This window comes from Pseudoliparis swirei, chromosome 9, assembly GCF_029220125.1.
Source record: "Pseudoliparis swirei isolate HS2019 ecotype Mariana Trench chromosome 9, NWPU_hadal_v1, whole genome shotgun sequence".
In the NCBI taxonomy this organism is placed as follows: domain Eukaryota; kingdom Metazoa; phylum Chordata; class Actinopteri; order Perciformes; family Liparidae; genus Pseudoliparis; species Pseudoliparis swirei.
Window position 1 is genome coordinate 19,574,489 of NC_079396.1, and position 20,570 is coordinate 19,595,058.

Consider the following 20,570-nt stretch of genomic DNA (forward strand, 5'->3'; position numbering starts at 1 on the left):
ACTTTAGATTAAAATATAGGCCCCATTATTCATTTTGAGATTAGGCATGTTAGCTAATAGTACGATGTTTTATTTATCCTTTGTATATTTTTTGTTATATGCTTTTAATTAAGTAAAGCATCTGAGTAATTATTCTCTCACTGCTCATTTCGAGAAGTTTAACACAGTTTACAGACATGTTTTGAGTAGAATACTTTATATTTAGCTGATTTGCTTCTGCCCAAATATGACTTTGAATATATCAATATATACTTTGATGTGGGATTAATTATTTTTGCAATAATGTATTTGTATTTTTGCTGAAGTTAAATATTTCACTACGTCTTCCACCGCCTCATTATTATTCCCAAAGGTTTAACACCGATGACATTTAAATATCTATAATTAGTATAAGCAGTTACCAACATTCGCCAGCAGGAGGAGTGAAGAGAGAGAAGTAGCCACGCTGCAATTTATAATGAGAAACATTCATTCCCACTGTTTGTAAATTTAATTAGGTTGCAATTAAAAATAAGTGATTGACTGGATATTATTAAGTATAGACTGACGTAAACTCCTCTGACTACCAAGATAATTTAAATTATCCGATTGATAAGACTATATTGCTATATTGTAAGACATAGGGTTTTGATAACGTCACAAGACTACATTTATGCCATAACATAGTTGCTACATAACACATAAACTGTGAAAAAAAGTTATTATAATATCAACCACAGAAACCCAGGATGTAGTATATTGGAGTATTTATTGTGTATGTTATTTATTATTAACATTAAATTATATAAGATAACTGAGATCATATGGTTTCACCAACATCTGCCTAAATCATTATTTGATATTTCGATAACATTTCAAAATAAATCAATTGCCTGGTTATTCAATAACCTACAGGTCGATGGAATAACCTCAGAGTTTTGTATATACTTGTCTCAATTAAGTATACTTGACACTACACTACAAGCACTGAGTATTTCTCATTTAATTAAGAACATTAGAGCAAATAATATACGTGTTGGTGCTGGTGATCTATTCAAACAAAGTAATTGTGTAAAAAAATACCTCTGTGATTGGATCAAGGTATTCCATTGAAAGACAATAAATCATCAGATTGAATTATGGCCCAACCAGGACCACAGTAACTTCAAATGTAATGTACAGATCTGTATCAGATCAAGCCAAGCCTGTGTTGCCTAATTACTGCATTAACTGCAGGGGGGAACTTGTGGAGGGCCGAGTCCTCAATGGCATGAACTTCAGCCCCGGCCCCCGAGGTGGCATGACTCTGGCATGGCTCCTTGCAGGCAGCAGCACAAGGATTGGGTTGTATTTTTGGAGTGGTGTGTGTATGTGGATTGGTCGCCTTGTTGGGTCTGCTGAAATATGTCCAACAGCAGCGACTGTCAAGAGATAGCTGGGTGGCAGGGACAGGGGGGAAAGGGGCTTTTCTCTGTGGCCACCTGGAGAAAGCCATGTAAGATCAGTGGCTCGTCAACACAGAGATATAATTCGACTTAATAACCCAGTGATGCATAGAAGAAATTAGTAAAGTGCTGAGTGAATCCAAGAAGAAGACACTGGAGTTCAAGAGGAAAACAAATACAAGTTTATTTTAAGGGGGAATACGTGCGCATCGGAGCTTCATGGACACGCGCAGAAATCTCCAAACCAACTCCAGAAACAGAAACCCCCACAAGTACCAAGCACCAAGGATATCTCCAATCAGTTTTGATGTCAGGTGAAAGTGAAGTCAGACTGACGGAGGTTCTATCTTTTTCCAGGCAACAGACTCAAACTTAACTTTCCGATCGGGGGCTTGTCGGGCTGCGGTGAGGCATGAGTGGAGGTCGCTTTGAGTTTGACGACGGCGGAGCTTATTGCGGAGGCTGGGAGGGAGGCAAAGCCCACGGCCATGGCATCTGCACCGGACCCAAAGGCCAGGGCGAGTTCGCCGGCTCCTGGAACTACGGCTTCGAGGTGGTGGGAGTCTACACATGGCCCAGCGGGAACACGTACGAGGGGTACTGGTCGCAGGGGAAGCGTCACGGCCTGGGAGCAGAAACCAAAGGACACTGGATTTACAAAGGGGAATGGACTCATGGTTTCAAGGGGAGATATGGCATCCGGATCAGTGTTGGCAGTGGGGCGAAGTATGAAGGAACGTGGAATAATGGGCTGCAGGATGGATATGGAACAGAAACATATACTGATGGAGGTGAGATTTACCAAATTGAGCCTTTTTACTTTTTTTATAATGCAAAAGAAAAAGTACTAACATGTGTAAAAGTAACAAATACTATGTTATATTCATCTGACATGTTGTGGGGATGCATAGGCTACAGTTGCATAACATGGAACAACTCAAGTAAAGTATGGAGTACTCAAGTGAATGTAATCTACTGGAGCTCAGCATTACTGTCAGTATTTAGATCCTATCAGGCCTACCAAAATTCAGAAATACTCTACGAGTAAAAGTTCTGCATTGATGTCACTCAACAAACAAAAGCATTTACATCAAATTATACTTAAAAGTATAGGCTATATCAAAAGTGCTGTTTCTATCAGGAGTCAGTCAGGAGGTTTAATCTCAAATGTATAGGATTTGTTCAATTTAAACTGATTTATACATGTCTGTATACATTATGAATTTCCCTCCAAAGTGATATGTTCTGATTACATATGTATTATCAATTTATAATCAAGTTATTAAATAAATGTAGGGGGGGAAATACAATATTTCCATTTGACGGATAGAGTTGAAGTATGAAGTACTGGGAGCGGAAATTACTCAAATACTTAAATTCTACAATTTAAAAAAAGTACTATACTTGAGTAAATGTCCTTGCAGTGTGCAATGTGCAGCAGTGGTAGAGGGTACATTCAGATCATTTACTGAAGCAAAAGTGTCTCCTAATTACACTAGGTTAATCAATAAAATGCATTACATTTCATTTATCATTTGTTGTGTTAATGAAATGTGAACCTGTTAAGTTAACCGGTAAGATAAATGCGGAGGAGTAATATAAATAAAGTAGCACATTTTAGTCGTAAACTATTACTGTGGTACGGGTTCCACCACAGAGAGGATAATAACTCAATCATACAACATTAAGTCCAAACCCCCTAAGCCCCGTGCGGCCATCAGGTCCATTGCACGAAGTTCATTGCAGGCGACATGGAGACAAATCACAAACAGGGCCGCCAGATGATCCTGCTCATGGTGGTTTGTGATGTCTGTGTGCAACAGAAGAACATATCACCCTGCTGCTGTCAGTCAAGAGGTGCTCAAAGCTGGTTGGAAATCAAAACCCCACAGGAATCTTTCCATTTTGTTAAGCTACACCATCAACAGTGATGATGGAAGTAGAAGTGTTAGGATGTTCTACTGTAAGTAATAGGAGGAAACATGATGTGTAGGAATACTTATCACAGAGGGGAAAAAGTGTCTTCTGCTCTAATTATGCAGAAGGATGTATTCATGATATATTTTATATATTTATGTATAATTAGTTTCATACTCATTCTCACACAGACTGTATGCATCATATTTTATACACTAATCAGTTGTTTTTGTGTATTTAAAACCTGGATCTGCAAAGTAATAACCAAAGCTTTCATAGAAATGTATCGGAGTAAACATCAAGTAACATATACTCAAGTAAAGAACAAGCATCTCAAATTGTCCACCACCTATCATCACTACTTTGTTGTTAACACTGCAGATTACAAACAATCCTGAACATTTATACTTTTGAATCCTGAAATACATCCTGAATACTTCTGGTGCATGTTGGTACCTCAGCTCATCCATTTGAATGTGTGGAGGAAACTAAACAGGTCAGACAAATACAATCGATTGTGTTGATCTCTGCTTGTACAATAGCGGTGGTTCCCCTCTTCAACAGCTGACTCATCAGCTTTAAAACCCAGTCTGGTGGAAGTTGCAGTGGGGGATGTGATAGCACCAGATGTCAGGATGTAATAATAGCCCACACGCCCCACACACTCCTGGCCTCACAGGCTGAGGCCTAGCTGTCACTATAATCCACACTCATGTCAATTTTAGCATGAGACCAGACTTTAAGATGACTTATCAGTGAGGGCATTAATGAACATTTCACACTAAAGATATCCATGACATTCTGGCAAGTAAAAGGGGAGGTCGTTTAAATGGAGTGCACTATTTTTGCTCCAAGCCATGCTTTAAAGTCTTCTGCCATGCCATCAGCTCTGTGAGGCTATACACTAAATGCTAAGATACTCACTCTGACAATATTTACATACTATTATTAAGCAGGTATAGGCTAATGTTCACCAGGTCCACCATCTTAGCATGCTAACTTTAGATAACAAGCACTTAACACAACGTAGCCTACAGCTGAGGTTGATGGGAATGTCATCAGTATTTGCTGGAAATAAAACCATATTGGACATTCAAATGTTCATCATGTTGATGATGGTGCTCGATAAAAAGTCAGGTGATCACCAAATACGGAGAGATTTGCTGTCTAGAAACCACGAACGTCTGTTCGAAATGTTGTGCCAATCCATCCAGGTGTAGATATTTCCCGAGATAACAGAAAACTTTGACTGGCCTACAAGTCAGGCAATCGTCAACGTGTGGTAGGACCTCTGGGTAGAGTGAATTGGTGTGCCCTATTTACTTTGCAATCCGTCTAACAGCCTGGACCAAAGTAGGTAACAAACCAACCAACACACTGGCATTGCCATCCAGAGCTACACTCCTAGCATGGCCATAAAGTCGTTTCTGATTAGTCTGCGGTGCAGTTGGTAATGAATGATTTCCTGTTGTTCTGCTGTTTCTAGGTACTTTCCAGGGTCAGTTCACCGGCGGGATGCGGCACGGCTATGGGGTCCGGCAGAGCGTCCCTTATGGCATGGCAGCAGTTGTCCGCTCCCCTCTTCGTACCTCCCTGACTTCACTTCGCAGCGAACACAGCAACGGCACCGTCTTGCAGCAAGACATCCCCATCATCACCACCACCAACGCCTCAGGTGAGGAGACACCCGTCGCCACCCCGACCCATCTGGGACCGTCCCGTGGAGGCTTTGCCCTCACGCTCCAGGTGGACCCAGAGGCTGGGAAACCCAAGAAGAAGGGCCTGTTTCGCAGGGGCTCCCTTCTGGGCAAGCTGAAGAAGTCAGAATCCAGTACCTCGCTGTCCAGCCAGAAGAGCAAGATCAGCTTTCTGAGGACGGAATCGGCTCTCAGCTCCAACGCTAGCGACACCCACTCCACGATCAGCATGGACGACAGCCTGGCCGGAGCTGAGGATTTCCCCCCAGTGGAGGCCGACATCGACGCCACCACCACAGAGGTCTACATGGGAGAGTGGAAGAACGATAAACGCTCGGGATATGGAATAAGCGAACGGTCCAGCGGGCTGAAGTACGAGGGCGAGTGGCTGAACAACCAGAGGCACGGCTACGGCTGCACCACCTTCGCCGAGGGAGGGAAGGAGGAGGGCAAGTACATGAACAACATGCTGGTGAAGGCCATGAAGAAGAGAGTGATCCAGCTGAAGGGAACCAAGATCAAGCAGAAGGTGGAGCGTGGGGTGGAGGGTGCTCAGAGGGCGGCAGCCATCGGCAAGCAGAAGGCCGAGATCGCTGCTTCCAGGTGAGAGCAGACGAGTGGAAACACGATTCTCCTTTTTCATCTTGTTTATGGGGGGAATATTTATGAAGTAAAACAGACTTTTCTCTAGACCTAGTTTGTGTCACACATTGCTACAATGAGACTTTCTCACTATTAACTGATCAATCATTACATTTTGGTTCGTGGCATGTAGGTTCAATTGGCGTCTCCAGGTACCGGTCTAGCATCAGTTGTGGGAAAGAGTTTCAGTTTACACTTGTTACTTGCATAATGTTTTTTTTTATTATTAAGCGTCTGTCTTCACAAAAAGTCAACAGAGGCAACATGGCAACAAAACCAATCAGTTAGGTTTATGAAAAGAGAGTGGTTGTCGCTAACTTGTCTCGCATGAACAACATCACAACAAAGGTTAACAACAACATTTTGTTTCACACGGGGTCTCCTGGGTGAATGTCCTGTGTTTGTTTGACCCATAAACCAAACCTCCCGTTGGCCCATCCCAAGCAAACAATCATGCACTTTGTACTACATGAGCTGCGAGGAGCATCTAATAATGACGTGGGTGTGTTTACTTTGAAGCGAAGCCTTGGTTCTATTTTCTGCAGGCGTGGTCACACGCACACGAGCAGACGTGGAATCGTGACGAGGAAACTTTTCTTAACTTTGTATACGCCGTGCAGGCAGCCAGCATTCTCAAACCCCTCAATGTTCTCCATTTTCTCCACTCATACGCATAGTGAGAACATTATGGATGTGAACGCAAAGACCTGAGGCACAGAAACCCCGTGAAGGGCCGTGTCTGATGTCATTTTGTGCACTCTGAGACTTGCCACCATTGCGGATGCAGCAAATATACATAAAGCTTAAACGTTGAAAGCTGATCCGTTTCGTACCAAACCTAAAAGGTGCCTCCATGCGATGCTATCAGATCCCGAGGGGCACTGAATAAGCGTCTGTATTTGACAAGTTGGGAGTGAGACCGGGTCGGCCCCTGATGCAAATTATTTCCTCAACTTCTTTCCCCTTGATTCATAGGTGTGCTGGTCCAGTCCAGTTATAATTCACTGCCAGTTGAGGGGAATGGTCTGCGGATATTACAGAAAGGAGAGATGATGTGACACTTTACAAGAGGCATTTATGACCAATTAGCGCTTTCTAAAAGCCGACAGTGTACGGCCACCGGCAGTGAGCACAGCTGCAGCTGTTCTGTCTGCTGTGGTGGATGAAGCTGTGGATGTGGTCATTGCTCAGACTACGGCTGCACTGGTGGTTGAAAGACAGCTACAACATCATCCGATAACCGTAGTCATCATCCCAGCTACAGTCTGTCTCAGTCAGCCTCGTATATGTATACTATATCGTAATACCGCTCAGCTTTTCTCTACGGGTGACTTTTATTTATATTTTGTTACTGACATTTTAGTGCCGAGAGACAACAACTGTCTTTTGGTTTACTCAAGACCCGGTTACGCAGTATATTCAATTCAATTTAATTCAGTTTATTTGTATAGCCCAATTTCACAAATTACAAATTTGTCTCGGAGTGATTTACAATCTGTACACATAGACATCCCTGTCCCAAAACCTCACATCGGATCAGGAAAAACTCCCAAATAACCCTTCAGGGGGGAAAAAGGGAAGAAACCGTATAACCTATAAGGTAAAGGTAAATGATGGGAACAGTGAATATGGAGTCATTACATTACATTACATGTCATTTAGCAGACGCTTTTATCCAAAGCGACTTACAATAAGTGCATTTCAACCTAGAGTATAAACTAAGAACAACAAGAATACAGGAAGTAACATTTCCTCAACATAGTCGAACGACAAAAGTACCAAAAGTAAGTGCTATTTAAGTGCCACTGAAGTGCAGTCATAAACTCCCTTCACTGAATCTGGCCCCAATAATTCCCATTATAGAAAAAGCAACCAAAGAATAATTATATATTTTTTAATACTGTATTACAGACAATAAATAATAAGCACAGTGGCTGAAGAGGCTGCTAGAGTCAGTCACACTGTTTGAAGCACAGGATTTCATATCACGCGCTTCATAACCACATTTTCAACCTATCATGTGTTACCATAAGAAATGTAAAACAAGTAGTTAGGATTTGAATGTTGTTCTAGTTTAAAAAATAAAAAATTGTCTCCCTTTCTCCACCCTAATCTGTCAGAACTGTAGTTTACACAACATTTCAATAACTAAGTGAACAAACTTGTAATGCAGAACTTTAGAGCCATTAATTGTTAAAATAGCTCATTTCATCTTCACCAGTGTTCTTTGTGCATGCAGAGATGGTGGTAATATTTGTACTAGTAATATTTGGTGAGCACAAAGATACATTTTCATAAACCTTTCTCACACATTAAGACCATAATGTAACACACAAGGTGGTTCCACGCATATAAATACGATACAGCTCATAAGCAAGTTCTTGGGAAGGGACGGCATATATATAACACACCTAGCTTTAGTTGTGAGGCTTGGATTACATACTACACTGTACAAAATCTTACAGTAAATTGTAGAAGAACAGAATAACAGTGGGCTCAAATGAGCAGATAATACTAATGAAATAAAACAAAAACAGAAAAATAAAAATAAATAGATGTTTTTCTGTTCGTTCAATTTTCTTTTAATGCGATCAGATAAAAAAATAATTTGACCATTCAGCCAAATCTTTTGGCTTTACCAAAAACTTCCAGAAGATTACAAACTTAAATGTTCAGGATTGTTTGTAATCTCTTAGTGTGATGGAATTTTATTTTATATAACCCAATATGGCCTACTACCAACTAATGATTGATGAGTGGTGGAAGATAAAGATATTGATTTACCGATATTTACCAGTATTGTACTTAAATAAATCCAGCTTTTACATTTCATTTCAACATTTCAGCTGGTAGAAGTGAGGATAACTTGTACTGCTGCATAGCCTTTTGAATATCACAGAGGGATCAATCATAATCTATTTTGTGATAATATGTAATGTTAATAGTCTTTAACTAGTAACTAACATTATTAAATAAATGTCTCTACATTTTAGTGAGTAGAGGTACATTCAACTCAAGTTAAAGTACTTCAGAAACGTACTACCTTGAGTAAATATGTTGAGTAACTTTGCATCACTGGAATAGCTCCAAAGATCTCCTCAATAGTCCTGAGCTGAGGTTAGAACTAGACTTTATTTACAAATGGTGCACACAAAACGCTTGTATCAGCAGTACAGGATGTAATCCAAGCCGCACAACTAAAGCTAGGTGTGGTACAACCCTTTATACCCAAGCACTTGAGCTGTCTCATATTTATATCCGTGGAACCATTTGACACCACTGCTGACGTAAAATGGACCGAGATCTGTAATCTCAAACTGTTACCAGCGAGCAGTGGCGCTAAACCGTGCAGTGGGTGAGGGAAACAAAATCAGTGAACAGACGGCTGTTTCAGGCAGAGTTGTACACCATTTAAACAAGTGTTTGGTTTGTTTTACCAGGATAAGAGTGAATGAAGTGATAGGTAATGGGAATGCAGCCGAACATAAAGAGCCGCTGTGATTCAGCTCATGAAAACAGTCCTGTTGTGTGGCTGTGACTAGGCAGGAAAGATGGGGGTGGGGGAGGGGGATAATCAGCTGTTGCATTCTCCTGTGATTGTGATATAGCAAGAGTGTGCCTGTCCATATTTAGTCAGGGCTCCTCTGTGACCAGAGGGTCCCTGTGTGTGTGCGTCATTTACACCCTGTCCTACCGCACAGGTCCTCCTTCAGACAGCCCACGCAACAGAACAATGTCCACAGAGCGCCCAGCTCATGAGACTTGAAGAGGCCAGGTCTGGCATCCCATGCATTGCACAGGTTGTACATGTAATTTTAACCGTCGACTTCATTGCCAAAGGATCACAGAGTGAGGAAGCTACTGCCAGGAACAGATGTGTCACGTCTCCACTGCTTGTATAATAAACAGATTCCGGTTCAACGTGCAGGATCACTGTTGTTTAGTTTGTACGGTGTCAAAAGTATTTATATCAGCTACTTAAATAGAAAATTAAATTAAGGTAAAAATACTCTATCGCAAGTTTTTTTTTTTTAGTGTAACTTTCAATGCATTGTGTTTTAGAAAATTTGCCGAACGTTTGTATCTAAAATATTAATCAAAAAAGAAACTCCCTCCATCTGTCAAAACTAACTTTAAACTACAAGATGTCCTTCTGAAATGTGATGGGGAAAGAATTAAGTAGAAAACAATTGAAGTAACCAGCAACTCAAAATTGTTCTAAAGTACTGTAGCCTAATTGAGTAAATGTATTTCTGGTGGATTTGAAGTTTCACACATCTCCAAGATACACTGTATCTCCCATCAGGTTGTGTTTGTTCAGAAAGCCACCGACGTGTTTCTGAATGCAGAACGACATAAATACTGAGCTTCCAGTCTCAGCTCTGTCCGGGCTGTAGGTGAGCTTGAAGCACTGATGCAATGAACACCGGCCCATAACTCTTATATACTGCTTATCCTAGGGAGTTCAATATTTAGATTTCAATCTGCTGGAACAGAGGCCTGCAGTCCATCATTGTGAGTCTCGCTGCTGTAAACACTGAGCTTAAATCAGGTGCTGAAGACGGCTGCGGAGAAGAAAATCACCGCCTTGTACGGTCACAGGAAAACTGAAGGTGGACTTATGAACAATAATTCCTACCAGCTCACAAGTGAGACATTCGTATTACTTCTGGACGGTCTAAATGTTTCCCTCGGTTTCCAGCCGTTATGCTAAGCTAAGCTAACAGATATGAGAGTGGTCTTCTCTTCAAACACATGGCGAGATACTATTCCTATAATCTTGCACTAAGCAATCTTTTTTTCTTCATATTCTGTCTCTCTATCCCGGTTTACATTTTCCTTCATCAGCCCTGCAGGAACCTCTTCCCCTCTGCTCACCTGTTCCCCTTTTCTCTCATTAGTCTGCAGTATATAACCGGCTTACTTCCACTCTTACCCTGCGAGACCGTCACAGTTGCCATGCTGCTTTGGGCCTTTGCTTTCCAGTCATCTGACCCTGACCCTGACCCTGTGCCTGCCTGCCCGCCTACCTGCCTGTAGGCATATATAAATATATACATATATACACTTTTACTTCGGAAATAAATCCCCAAACTGTTACTGTCTGCAATGGTCTGCCAAACATGTTCATACTGTATTGTTAACATTCAATTCTGGGGTCAATATTGTTACTGGTGGCAACATCTTCGGGCCACTCAGGAAGATATAAATATGGAGTATGATTAGTGCTGCATTCATGTGTTCATCACTTTCAGGGTATAACTGATATATATATATATATGTATTATTGTTGCTTTTACTAAACTAAATGATTTCTTTTACTAAACTAAATGATTTCTTCCACATAAGGTATTCCTTCTGTGACTTCTTAGCAATGTGGCAATAATGAGTTTGCAATTAGCTCTTAATCTAGCCCATGTGTATTTTGACAAAGTGATTTGATTATAGGCGGAAGCATGAAGTCGTCTTTTTATAGACATTAAACGACTCTTTCGCACACACAACCACTCACACAGTTTAAAGGGGCCCTCCACAAAGATAAAGTGACACATACCAGAACGCCAGAATATCTCTTGCCATCAGCAGCCTGCTGTGCAACTGCAGAATGACCAACACAAACAAAAGGTTACAAAATAGTAGGACAGAAGGACCTTTTCCCAGAAACACTTCAACATTTTGTTTTGGCTCCAATCTTAGATTTAAGGTGAATGATTGATCCTAGTGTTGGGTGTTTCTTCCTACAGCTGATGTCTTATCAATCCCCAGAGTACAACAGGCATCTCCTTAAGGCCCTAAAAGCATAAAGGGGATTTAGGTCACTGTGTCGAATGTCATGTTTGGTTGCAGAAAAGCACAGGAGGACTATCACACACTGCAGCAAGCACACAACTTAAAGGACTGTCTAATTTATGACCTGAATACCTTTGTTCTATTGTAGGAGGGAGGCGGATTCACATCTGACAGATATCAGAGAGCGAGCCCCCATAATTCCTCTTCCTGCTTCTTAATAAAAGATTACATATTACTTAACTTAACATATCAATATAAAGTTTATTTAAACTACATGACTCCTAAGGAATAAATGTCATTCATTTGATTTTATCGGTATTCCCGGCAGTTTTCTCCAGATGTCATGCTCTAAGTCTAAGATGTCTGTCTATATTAATTTATTTATTATAAATGAACTTGTTTTTTAAGCTGCCATGGCAGTTAATACAGTGGCTGAGTGATATAACAGAGCATGTGGACGAAAATGAAACAGCAGCAGCATTTGTGTTCAGTAGGGAATCATTATTCAAAACAATCTCCATATTAGCTAAATCAGTATTCCGTTTTATTCCAGGTGGTGGCACGTGTTGCTTTTAGATGATGCAGCATCTACTACATGTGGATAACTTGAGCGGCTATTTTAGGGTTACATTTATTTTACTTTGCAATGCAGGGGTCAGCTCTTCCTTCACTCTCAAGGACGTGTTCGCACTACTCAGGTCTGAGGTTTCTCTGCACATTTATGGTGCTGAGAGTTGTGCTGGTCGGACACACACACACACACACACACACACACCAGTGCATTGATACCAACACACTGTGTGAGAGGTTGTGGAGTAGCTTCCATTTAAGAATTATGGAGCCACTGTGCTCTTGGGAGCTTTCAATGCAGCAGCTCTTGTCTCTGAACTCTGCAGATGTTCCTTTCTGCATGTTTCTTAATGTACATTTTAAGTACTGTGTAAACTATGTGTTTAATCTATAACAATGCGTACATATGCTTTGAAATAGCAACTGTAGTTGTCAGATAAATGTAGTGGCGTAAATATTACAATATTTGTCTGTGTGATGTCGTGGAGTAGATGTGTCATATTGTAAAATGTAAATACTTTGAGCTCAATTGTAATCCAGAAACTTTTAAAGACACATTAATGAGATACACTGTGGCACTGGATGACATGTTTATTAATGGACACACACGCTAGTTTACTTTGACTGAATCATTCAGCGGCCGGCTGCCACAAACACTCACTAGAACACCAAATATGTATTTTTGCTCCGCTGGAAATAGTTCCCAACAACGTTGTATTTACTCCTGTTGGAGTCGAGGAAGAAAAAACTATGTGACCAGCTGTTTAAGAAATTACAGAGCCTTTTAAAAAAGTTAACACTATTTGTGTGACCTGTGGTGGACAGGTGGCCAAATGAAATGATGTATTTCTAAAGACTATTTGTCAGGTGTGATTTCTTTTTAAGTCGACCCATTTCTCGGGAGTTGTACCGAAAAGCTTTTTTCTAAAAAGCATCTGTTGTTGTGGTTCTGCTGTTGTTATAACTCCACATTATTGAAAGCTTAAACATTTGAGCGTGTATTTGTTCCTGGAGGAGGACGGAGGTGCTGACTGTGTGTGGACAGGTGGAGCTCGTCTATCTCAAGCAGGGAGCCTCAGGAGTCTCTAATTGTTCCAGAGGGAACCTTCCCCACCGAATCTTCAAGTGGAGGGAGCTATTTTCAGCTCAGTGTAAAGTTACAGTATGTAAAATATCCACAGAGTAATCACAATCAGTAATTATCCCTCTTAGGCTGTAGCTCAGGTTTTTAGCCCCACTAGCGGTCTGTTGCTCGTTCATTTTGTTCCAGACTGAAATATCCCAACAGATACAGGATGGGTGGCCATGAAATTTGGTACAGACGTCCATGTTCCCCAGTAGATTAAGTTTACTGACTTAGGTGATCCCCTGACTTTTCATCCAGAGCCACCTGCAGGTCAAACTTTTTCAGTTATCCAGATCCAGAAATTGTTTTGATGGATTGGCATATAATTAATTGGTATACAGATGTCGTCCTCAGGTAACAGTTAACTTTGATTATTTCTTAACTTTTCATCTAGCACCACCATCTGGTAATATTGTGATAATGTCTTTGTGGCAAACAAAACTGTTGTGTTTCATGCTCATTAACATAGTATACTATATAAGAACACAATAAAGATAATAATCGTAATCTTAATCATAGGAAGTCAATATTACTGCTATTTTTGATGTATTTATGGTGTATTTTATGTGTACTTGTTTTCTATTAGTGTACTGTAGCCTATCAAATACCTATAGTGGGAAAATCCCCAAGATATTTTACTTAAAATCATAAAAATACTCTTAATAAAAAGTAACTTGTGTAAAAGTACAGATATATCTTTAAAACACATTTGTAAGTTTTACAAATTAATGTACTCACTGTGGCAATACATTATAGCATTAGATCATTAATACTATCTGTGTTGATGCTTCATTGTGTAAACTGTAGAACAGCAGATTGAGGTGGATCTATTTATTCAGATGTGTTCAGAATTACACGAGTGTTGCATCAAATCCTCCAGATGCTCCAAACTCTTATGTAGCTGATTGCATCAATCCAGTGACGTCGCTCTCTTTTATAGACATATGGGATGATGGAGTCTTCAGTGGTCTTTCAGCTGTAACTCATTGTTTTATGATAAAAGCATAATTTACTTTCGTCCCAGCGCAACAACAGAAAAGGAGACGTCCTCTCTCCATATAATAATATAATATTATAACACTAATGAAGCAAATGAGCAACAGCTTCCCACCCCTGATCCACTACTATAAACAATCCCCCGCTCTGTGGTGTTTTTGGTTAAATAGTTTTAAGCCACCATTTCTTAATGTATCCCATTCACTTACTTTGAAAGGTCAAGATCAAGGTCAGCATGATTCTCCTTTTTTCAATCAAAAGTCAAAAACCTAAAGATATTCTCTTTAGTACATCGATGAAGAAAAGTAGCAAATCCTCACATCTGATAAGCTATACATGAATTTCTGCTTCATCAAAAGTTATTAGTATTAAAATGCAAAAGTTGAACATCCCCTTGGTTGTTGTGGTACCAGGGGTTTATGAATTGTGTTGCATCTGTTGCCTCTGCAGGACGACCCATTCAAAGGCCAAATCAGATGCAGCGGCCCAGGCCGCCCACGCTTCCAACAGTGAGTCCAGCATCGCCAGAGTGGTGTCCAAAGAGCTCTCCCCTTCCTTCTACCAGCCAGGTCAGTGGACTTCTCATCTGTGCGGAATGGCAGCATTAGGACTATTAACCTAATGTAATACAATAACACAGAAATCGAAGTTATTTGCACTTGAAAGTCGGCGTCATACATTATTTTTTATTTAAGGCACAACACACACAAAATTCTTTCACCAGCTCTATATCTTAGAAGTCAATACAAATCTAACACTCGTCAATATTTTCAATCACCTGGAGCATAAATAATATGATATTAATAATTCAATTAAGTTACTTAACTTACTGAAGAAAACAGCAAATCTGAACTGATAACTGATAATACAAAGCAGTGCAAGGTAATGCAGTCAAGTACTCTACACTTTTGAGGTATTTCTATTACTTTATCATTCTACTCTACTACATCTCAGATTGTAATGTTGTGCTACTAAGTACTAACTCCACAAACTACATTTATTTAAAAATACCAGCTGCAACATCAATGTCATAATCATCAATAATTATTATACAGTAATATTCTGTTTATTATTCTGAAACTAGCCACTCTGCATGATTAATACTTTTATGTGTTGTAATTTAAGTATGTTTAGTTGCTCATGATAACTTTTTTCTTTACTTTTCTTTTACTTTTGGATTGGAGCATTTATACAGAGTGATGCTGCTACTTTTACTTATAAGTAAAAGATCTTCGTACTTCTTCCACCACGACACACGCATGAAGTTTAGAGTGTGTCCCTGTGCATACCTCCAGCCTGAGAGCAGCAGAGCCTTGGCTGCGGCTCACCGCAAGGGTAGTCGCATTTGAATGTCTAAAAAAGGAACATCTTATTGGGTCGAAGGGATCATATCAGTTTCTTTGAGAGTCTGGCGACACTCACACTCACACATTCACACAAAAGCACACCAGCCATTTTGGAGCCTCTTGCTATTTTTCTCTTGGTTCCTCCCTCAGCAGAGGGCTTTAAGAAATCAGACAGAAAGTCATCCAGCTTTCTGAGTGACTGGATGAATTTTCTCAGACATATACTAAAAATGGAAATTCCTCCAGTGAAGCAGTCTAAGCGTGTGTCAGAACGTGATGCCTGGTAGAGCTAACGGAATAATTCAGCCAACGACCTTCTCTCGTTCTCTCCCTTTGAACAGGAGAATTTATTCACTGATCACACGTAAAATAAAAGCTTGCATGCGATTGCAATCACAGCGGGAGTCCTCTCTCAACAACACCGGTTGAAACCCAAAACCACTTCCCCCCCCCCCCAAGCCAAGTACGGCCCTCTAAGCCCCCACATTTTCGTGAAGCCATCCTGACCTCGGATTGGCGCTCTTCTGCTCCATCTCCCCTTCTCACAGGACGGGGCCCTCTGACGGCTTCGTCCCCCTCTCTCATGTAACAATGTGGTAACCAGTCTGAATGTTGCGTTTGTGTGAGGCGCGTACCTAAACTTTGAGGAGCAGACATAATATTTCTTATCAGACACATATTCCATCTGCTATGGGATATTATTCTGAATTTGCAGGAACTGGAACACAAGTCTCTTCAATAATTCATATATATATATTAACACTCATTAAATATCTCTCACCAAGGAGACAACAACACAGACCGACATTGTCAGCGTGTGACCATCTGGCTTATTTGTAGCGGGGAAAACAACGATTTAGCCCTGAATTGAGGATAAATCTGGTGACAATATTTTCATATTTTCAACAAATACCATGAAAAGATCAAAACCAACAATGACTCGATCCACTAACAAGTATTATTTGTGTTTCCAAAGCCTGATATATTGTATTCCTCAGTGCACTAGAGCTCTGATGTTACAAACACTGTTCCTTCATTACCATGAACACACATACACACACATACAGTGTATTGTGATGAAATCCCACACACAGCGTCCTGCTGCCAAAGACACTCGCTGCACCAAATGTGGATTCATCCGCCTCTGGAAATAGTTCCCCAAAATGCATTATTTCGTCCTGTTTAAGTGAAGTACAGTTCTCAGCAATCTCTGGGAATAATTTAGCCTTTTTGAAAAAGAATATGTTTGGGACATTTAAAAAAAAAAGATTTAAGTCTCCAGAATGAACAAATTGGCTTTAATTGGATTATTAAAATTTAGTTTTTTTAAATGAATTCCATTAGTTGGTTCTTTCTATAGTCGACTTAATTCGTCGTAGAGGATAACTGTTGACTTGGAAACAACAGAAATATATTGTTATATATAATGCCACCAATTCATTCATGTACATAAAATAAGATACTCTCCAGAAAACAGTGTTATCATTGTTCTTAATATATTGAGACTCTATGATGAGAAAAACACTGATGTACTGTTTGAACTGATCTCACACAGGTCCTGAGTATCTGAAGAAGAGAGTGTTACTGGAGGTCGCGGAGGGGAGTGAGAACACAGAGACTGTCATGCATGAGCCGCTGTTAGCCGAAGAGGAGCCCCTGCCCACGCCACCCGAAAGCCCATTCATGAATGAACTGGACAGCCTCAGGCCTGGCTCGTCCTCAGGCCGCACCCCCTCCCCAAGCCCAGGCATCATCAACAAGGAAGAACCCAAACTCCTCAGTCCAGGAAGTTGGAACGAAGACAAAACTAGTAAATGTGGTGGCAGTAAAGGTAGCAGTAAACCCAACAGCAGGCCCAGTAGTCGCCCCACTACCCCATCAACTGCTGCTTCTGCTCCCACCATGGCTACAACTGAGGGAGGAGGTGGCCCCTCTCGCACCCCTAGCCGTCAGAGCAGCAAGAACGAGCAGGGCTCTGACCTAGAGATAAAGCCTCTGCAGAGGTTTGACTCAGAGGTGAAAGGTCAAGATTTCACTCCAGCCCCTGCTGCCCCTGTAAGGAATAGCCTCATCTCTCCAGATGAAGAAGAAGCACCACAACCCACCTCCAAAGTGTCCTCCAGAGCTGTCACCCCCGAGCCTAAAACCACCGAGGGCAAAACTGAAAGAGCTACACCAATCTACGAACGAGCACCGTCCCCCCCTGAGAACAAAGTGGAGTCCAGGGAGGTGAGCAGGCCTTCGAGCAAAGCAGAGACAAAGCCATTGCCAAAACGGCAACCCAGCCCAGCTCCGTCCCCTAAACCTGCACCCAGACTTGAACCTAAACCAGTGCCCATGCAAGTGGAAGCCAAAGCCATTGTTGCGAAACCAACCCTGAAGGTCGAGCCCAAAGCAGAGGCCCGACTGAAGGCCATGGTGCCCAGCCCAATTCATGAGGAGGCTTTGGAGCTGGAGGTAAGAGAGTAAACACATTGACTCATATTTTATGATTTTAAGGCTTGTTATCAGCGCAACGATATGGCGATATGACAGTAATGTCTGTCTGTCAGTTTGCCTTCTCGCACAGAGTTTGATGAACAGTTCAATACCTCATGTTTGCTTGTTAGATATGAAGCTACATCCAGGAGATATTAGCTTAGCTTAGCATAAACACTGAATGGGGGACCAGCCAGCCTGGCTCTGTCCAAAGGTGATTTGATATTTCTCCTTTTATTATTTTAACAGACAATACATCATGTGTTAATCAGTGAAATTGACAGAAGCAGGCTAGCTGTTTCCCCCTTGTTTCTTTTTTTATGCTGAGCCAAGCTAACCGTCTAGTTTCTGAAACCAGCCAAAAAACTATTCGTAGTAATTTAAAAAAAACGCCATTCATTGTAGCCTACACATTTAGAAGATGTGAAACTGAATTAACTGACTGTGTTTCTCATATACTGCTTTCTTTTAAAGAGCCCAAACACCATAATGATCTGCATGGTCATCCTGCTCAACATTGGCCTGGCCATTCTCTTTGTACACATTTTGTCATGAGACATTGTCCACCACCTCAGGTAATAAATAAATATATATATGATGTCAAATCCTGTTGGAAAAGAAGTGATTCTTTGAAAATAATCATCACCAAATTCAAGTGAAAGACAAATTGTTTTTGCTGCTGCAGGTCACAAGAAAGGCCTGCCTCCTCCTCTGTTAGGGCCAGAGATCAAAGATGAAGAAGCCTCGTGCAGACTGCTTGCAGCGCCTCTCAAGGTTGTTGTTGGTGTGACTGTGTGAGGCTCTGGGAAGCTCCTCTGATTCCAGAGGTTTCACAAACGACTGAAGGACACAAACAATATTCAGTACACCTGAATACGATGATGGCTGTATGTTGATGTCGGGGCTGGATGTTAGAGCATGTCCTCAGTGCTTAAGTTGGAGAAGCAGCGCTCAAGAAGTCTCATTTTGTCACAGTGTGTCACAAGTGTGTCAACTTTTTGGCTAAAAAAAGGCTTTTTACTTAGTCTTTAATTGGCACACACTGGCTGATTAGACAATCTCAGTAGATAAGTATACTTTGTCACAAGCTATGTTGGAATTATGAAGGAATTTTGATAACATGCAGAATGAACACTCTCTCACCTATGCCTTTAACTTGGTTGATGAGACACAAATTCAACTGAAGATTTAGGAGTTATAACTCCTATTATTATCATTTTACTTAGCAACAACGTCCAATGTGTGTTAAAAAGCTGAAAAAGATTCATGAAGTAGGAGTCGAAAATGTGTCTCCAGAAAATACTGTTGAAATACTACAAACTGTAATCGCGACTGTAAAGTCAGTTTATTGTTTTGATCTTGCTCTTCAGTCTCTTAAGACTTCGAAGCACAGAGATACATTTCGGCTAATTGCATTTGAGACTGTGGTGTACTACACTGTGAACTTTCTATTCTCACTGGGATTTACATTCATTTGTCATTCTGCTGCTTTGATTTGAGAGCTGATAAACCAAATAGAGAAGGCAAAGAAGAAGCTTATATGAGTGTCACTGTACTGTATCTTACCGTGGTGTTTCTCATGCAATGTTTTTGAGCACACGGGTGGTTTTAAATGAGTTGTGTATGTTTTGCAACGGAGTGAGCACGCAGAAAAGTTAAAGCCGGGATTTATCTTATTTAAAACAATCGGTACGTTGTAGTAAGGTTTCTCAATCTACAGATTTATAAATACGACGGTAGCAGCAGGAAGAGGGTTAGGATGATGGTTTTTTTTCCTGTGAGCTTTTCATGGATGAATGTATGTTTCAGTGTCGAAAAGTATCCACTCTGTTCCTCGCAGCATTACATTTAAGGCCTGTTAAGCTTAAAAGTCAAATAAGACTTCAATTCTTGTACACGTGAGGGCACTTTGTGTGAATGAGTCTGTTTTGTATCGTTTTGGAGTGCACATCTTTTCAGCAAAATATTGTCAGAGGCAGATATGGAACACTAAATGTATTTATTTCTCAAAAGGAGTCAGATAAACCTGTGTTTGTGAGATGGAGAGAAAATGGTTGTTAACTCCATGTCTTACATTGAGAAGAGAGAATGCTTTTTTGCCTTTGCATCTGCAGATCAACTCAGACCCCTGCCTGGTTGAGCATCGTTTATGCAAAATGAAAATGTACAATGTTAGTTTTAATAAATCTTGTATTCAGAATAAACAAAAAACCAATTAAAAGAAAATGAAAAGTGCAATAAAATAAATATTTACATAGGTCAGTGTAATGTAGAAGCCATTGTTTTTGGTCTGCTTCAGTGCATTTAACATAAATAGTATTTCTTAATTTGAATGAATGCATTTGTAGCCAACCATGGTGGAAATGACAAAACGGAAACCAAATAAAAACATTTTACAACAGTTGTCAGTGTTAACTTTTTTCCCCTCAGATTATATTGCCTCTCAATTTTGGATTTATAAATTACCCAGATTAATTCCATGACCTACGGCATCAATAATTATCCAGTCTGGTAAAAGAACGACACTTTATAAACCCCACCTGTCTGCGTGCATGAGACACCTCACCCTTCCCGTGGGCACACC

At 40.7% G+C, this 20,570-nt stretch overlaps 1 protein-coding gene across 1 annotated transcript; it reads left to right on the plus strand.

Moving 5' to 3' along the window:
* Positions 1-1,422: 1,422 nt before the first annotated feature.
* jph2 (junctophilin 2) lies at positions 1,423-20,390 on the plus strand. The gene is made up of 6 exons (XM_056423423.1): positions 1,423-2,215; positions 4,828-5,641; positions 14,613-14,731; positions 17,064-17,965; positions 18,461-18,561; positions 18,672-20,390. The coding sequence occupies exons 1-5, from the start codon at positions 1,837-1,839 to the stop codon at positions 18,539-18,541; spliced, it is 2,295 nt and encodes a 764-aa protein (XP_056279398.1). The 5' UTR covers positions 1,423-1,836; the 3' UTR covers positions 18,542-18,561; positions 18,672-20,390.
* The last annotated feature ends 180 nt before the right edge of the window (positions 20,391-20,570 follow it).